This window comes from Seriola dumerili, unplaced genomic scaffold, assembly GCF_002260705.1.
Source record: "Seriola dumerili isolate Sdu_G_001 unplaced genomic scaffold, Sdu_1.0 BDQW01000011.1, whole genome shotgun sequence".
Lineage (NCBI taxonomy): Eukaryota > Metazoa > Chordata > Actinopteri > Carangiformes > Carangidae > Seriola > Seriola dumerili.
In genome coordinates, this window is record NW_019174266.1 from 627417 (window position 1) to 632819 (window position 5403).

The 5403-nt window shown below is 34.1% G+C and overlaps 1 protein-coding gene across 2 annotated transcripts in view; it reads right to left on the reverse strand.

The window, feature by feature from the left end:
- Positions 1-2397: 2397 nt before the first annotated feature.
- bbox1 (gamma-butyrobetaine hydroxylase 1) overlaps positions 2398-5403 on the reverse strand; it is a 34347-nt gene continuing 31341 nt past the window's right edge. For both annotated transcript variants that reach the window (XM_022748082.1, XM_022748091.1), the window contains exon 8: positions 2398-2611. In XM_022748082.1, the coding sequence (XP_022603803.1) occupies positions 2451-2611 (161 nt within the window). In that variant the 3' untranslated portion in view covers positions 2398-2450. The remainder of the gene's footprint in view (positions 2612-5403) is intronic.

Here is a 5403-nt window from a genome sequence, read left to right on the forward strand (position 1 = left end):
CTAAAAATTAAACAAATAACACGTTACTCTAAAGCAGCCAAAGACAAACACCTGCTTTCACGTCACCGATCGGGGTTCAACAAAAGTAAAAAGTCAGCAGCAGCAGTTTTCCACCTTGTGATTGATTGTTGATTTGCCGTTCAGATGTGTTGATTACCTGCAGCTGAGGTCCTCTGCTCCCAGCGGAGAACACCAAGTCTTAATGTTGTACTGTTGAATCTGGCCCCATTAACTTTCACAGCAGGAGTGTGTGTTTGTTTGATTGTGTGTGTGTGTGTTCGCGTTTATGTGGTGAACAGTTTCTTCAGATCAGCAATATATCGGTACAGCTATATCACTGGAAGATGTTTTTATTTTGATTTTGACATGCTTGTATTTTTAGTAACTTCTCTGCGCTAAGGAAAAATAATCAGAAGATGTTTCATTCACGAGTCACATCTGAAGCTTCTCCGAAATTCAGTTTGGGAACGGGACACAGCTCTTTCTGCTCAAGTTAAACGGACATTTCTTTTTCTTTTTTTAAAACTGGATTATTACAACTCATCTCTTGTCATTGTACTAGCCAGCTGCTGTAATGAGAAGGAAAAAAAAAAAAGAAATGAGATGCCAGGTGTAAGTATTCCAGTATTTGAAAAGGTATTTATAGAATATGTACAGCTTTGGCAATATAATAAAGTTGTCCCAAATGAAGCTCAGCGTAGTTCATTGTCCTTCATGACGAAAAATAAAGTGTGTGAACAAGTGGAAGCTTTAAAAAGGTTTATTTTCAACATGCCGGGTTTACAAAAGCATGTTTGCATGATAGTTTGAAAGGTTTAAGACTGGATAAAGACGCATTATTAAAACGTGCAAAATACAAAGCCGACCAAAGCTAAAAGGTTCAAGCTGCCACAGAGGACGAACCTTCAAACCCACCGCCGCTAAGCTCGACTCTGACCAGGCTTCACCTGGTTGTTCTTGCCATGGAGCGTACATCCATGTTGTCTTTCTTTTTCTCTCTAGGGTTACATGAGTAAGTGTAAATATGTACAAAAAAAATGCATTAAATGCATCAAATAAAGTGGTAGGGTTGTACCGAAGCAGATTGTCTGGGCTCTTTGGCTACAGGAGATCAACATGCAGATTCTCTCAACAGTAACGGCAGCGAGCACAGAAGACTCATCAATCTCTAGCAGCTTGACGACACATCAGTCAACAAAAACTGGCCATATTGAAACATAAAGTCACTGTGCAGCTTAATGATATCATTAAAACAGTTTGTGGGAATTCACCTGTGTCACAGAAAAGTATTTTAGATACTTTTCTCTGAAACGTCCCAGTCGAGTGGAGGTGAAAGAAATGTAACGTATGCTGCTGAAATAGTTAATCCAGATAAGCCACAGAACTCTGTCAATAGTTTTCTTTACTAGAACTATCAATCCTTTGTGCACCACACACAAATCTATCCACCCTAACCACATTCAGGCACTAGCAGGAGTTTTAAAAGCGTGTTGACCAAAGATAAGCTAAGATAAATACGCTGGTTTTCAGGTAATGCTATGTTTTTACATGGTTTATTGATCGTAAGAAGCAGTAATTTTCTAGATAATCTTTAACTCCCTAAATTTGGAAATAAACACTGTCTGAAAACCTCAGCAGATAAGAACCAAAATCAGTGTGTTTGGCCTCTCCGGTTAAGTAGAGAAGAACGTTCAGTATGTCTTTGTAATTTGGTTGAACTGACCCTTTAAATTTAATTTACAGTTACTAAATACTGCCACCTGTAGCACAGAGACTGTGCTGTGGCTTAAGGCAATTTTGAGCATGGAGGGAAAGTCAATGACATCACTTCCTTTATGTAGGCACAGGAGTAACGAGTGGAGGTAGCAAGAAACTAACAGGCGGAGAGGAGAGTAAAACTTAAACGTAATAAAAAGTTGTATGACATAATTTACATGGAGGCTGTGTCAGAATTCACTCCCCTCCTTATATAAAGTCAAAGACACTCAGCTGTTTAATATTGTTGTCCTGAACCAAATCTTTAACCATTGAACCAGGAATGATAAGTTAGTTTATAAAACTTATAAATTACTCAATATCATAATCATAATGTGGAGAACTCAGGACAATGTATAAAACCTCGTGGTCAAATTTAAGCTTATAAAAACTTTTTTGTCTCTAGTCACGATGACTTCTTTTTCTTTGCATTGCAGTGTTGCACTGTTACAAGTTTGAAAAGTTGTCATCATCATTTAAAGTTAAAGGAAAACTTCCTAACTCGCAATCATTGTCAGAGATTTAGCTCTTGACCTGATGTGAGATACTTCAGCGTCTTTGCACATCGCCCTCAGCGTTTTTTTTTTTTTTTTTTTTAAAAGCAACATTTAATTTAAATCCTAGATTGTTTGTTTTTTTTTGGCCGCCTGACATTATTTAGATTCTCTGCAAAGGCTGTAACCTTTTTTTTTTCTTCACACGTTCTCATGGACGCAGCTGCGGAGTATCCGGAGGCGAGACATGACTTCGTCCCAGTCCAGGTACGCGCCCTCCAGGTGTCGCAGCCTGTCTGGTCTGCTAATGTAGCTCCGGCGTCCGTGAAGCAGACGCCAGTTATCAAAGGTCACCAAGTCACCTGAAATACAACACCACACAAACATCAGATATGAAGGTATAGGATACATTTCATTTGACCCTCGGTTTGTCTCAGTAAGGAATTTCATTTAGTCATTCATCCCACTTCATTCAGGGAGATCACAGTTTAGGGTTTGTTTCAGAACAAAGGCCTTCAAATAAAACTGTCTGAAGGTGTTTGAATGTGGAAGCGCAATTACCTTGCTAGTTATTTAAGCTAGTGTTATCAACACACCTAAGTAAAGAATAAAACTTATACATACATACATAAAATTACATACAAATAAACACATACCCATTCAAATATACATACCATTGCATACACACACTATTACACACACAGCAATATTTACATACATACATGTATACTGTATATACATATGCTTTGTCTATTTATGCCTTACTATATACTGTGACATTTTTTAATACTTTTTATACCTTACTATACTATGATGTTTTTATGACTTGTTCATGCCTTACTATACTTTGTCGTTTTATGCCTTATTGTACTATGACGTTTTTATGACTTTTTGATACCTTACTATACTATGGCGATTTTAATACTTTTTATACCTTACTATACCTTGATGTTTTTTTTTTACTTTTTCATGCCTTACTATACTATGACGTTTTTATGACTTTTTCATGCCTTACTATACTATGATGTTTTTATGCCTTACTATATTTTTGGCGTTTTAATACTTTTTCATGCCTTAGTATACTTTGTCGTTTTAAGCCTTACTATACTATGATGTTTTTATACCTTACTATACTATGACATTTTGATGCCTTACTATACTACGTCGTTTTTATGACTTTTTGATACCTTACTATACTTTGTCTTTTTATACCTTACTACACTNATACATGTATACTGTATATACATATGCTTTGTCTATTTATGCCTTACTATATACTGTGACATTTTTTAATACTTTTTATACCTTACTATACTATGATGTTTTTATGACTTGTTCATGCCTTACTATACTTTGTCGTTTTATGCCTTATTGTACTATGACGTTTTTATGACTTTTTGATACCTTACTATACTATGGCGATTTTAATACTTTTTATACCTTACTATACCTTGATGTTTTTTTTTTTACTTTTTCATGCCTTACTATACTATGACGTTTTTATGACTTTTTCATGCCTTACTATACTATGATGTTTTTATGCCTTACTATATTTTTGGCGTTTTAATACTTTTTCATGCCTTAGTATACTTTGTCGTTTTAAGCCTTACTATACTATGATGTTTTTATACCTTACTATACTATGACATTTTGATGCCTTACTATACTACGTCGTTTTTATGACTTTTTGATACCTTACTATACTTTGTCTTTTTATACCTTACTACACTATGACGTTTTTATGCCTTACTATGTTATGGCGTTTTTAATACTTTTTATACCTTACTATACTATGACGTTTTGATGCATGACTATACTATGACGTTTGACATTTTCATGCCTTTCTGTACTATTTCATTTGATGCATTACCCTACTATGATGTTTTTATGACCTTTCATGCCTCAATATACTATCATGTTTTTTTGATGTTTTATGCCATACTATACTATGACGTTTTGATGCATGACTATACTATGACGTTTGACATTTTCATGCCTTTCTGTACTATTTCATTTGATGCATTACCCTACTATGATGTTTTTATGACCTTTCATGCCTCAATATACTATCATGTTTTTTTGATGTTTTATGCCATACTATACTATGACGTTTTGATGCATGACTATACTATGACGTTTGACATTTTCATGCCTTTCTGTACTATTTCATTTGATGCATTACCCTACTATGATGTTTTTATGACCTTTCATGCCTCAATATACTATCATGTTTTTTTGATGTTTTATGCCATACTATACTATGACGTTTTGATGCATGACTATACTATGACGTTTGACATTTTCATGCCTTTCTGTACTATTTCATTTGATGCATTACCCTACTATGATGTTTTTATGACCTTTCATGCCTCAATATACTATCATGTTTTTTTGATGTTTTATGCCATACTATACTATGACGTTTTGATGCATGACTATACTATGACGTTTGACATTTTCATGCCTTTCTGTACTATTTCATTTGATGCATTACCCTACTATGATGTTTTTATGACCTTTCATGCCTCAATATACTATCATGTTTTTTTGATGTTTTATGCCATACTATACTATGACGTTTTGATGCATGACTATACTATGACGTTTGACATTTTCATGCCTTTCTGTACTATTTCATTTGATGCATTACCCTACTATGATGTTTTTATGACCTTTCATGCCTCAATATACTATCATGTTTTTTTGATGTTTTATGCCATACTATACTATGACGTTTTTTGTCATTTTCATGCCTTATTATGCTATTTCATTTGATACATTACCATACTATGATGTTTTTATGACCTTTCATGCCTCAATATACTATCATGTTTTTTTGATGTTTTATGCCATACTATACTATGACATTTTTTGACATTTTCATGCCATACTATACTATGATGTTTTTTGTCGTTTTCATGCCTTATTATTCTATTTCATTTGATGCATTACCATACTATGATGTTTTTATGACCTTTCATGCCTTAATAAACTATCATGTTTTTTTGATGTTTTATGCCATACTATACTATGATGTTTATTGGCATTTTTATGCCATACTATACTATGACATTTTTTGACATTTTCATGCCTTTCTGTACTATTTCATTTGATGCATTACCATACTATGATGTTTTTATGACCTTTCATGCCT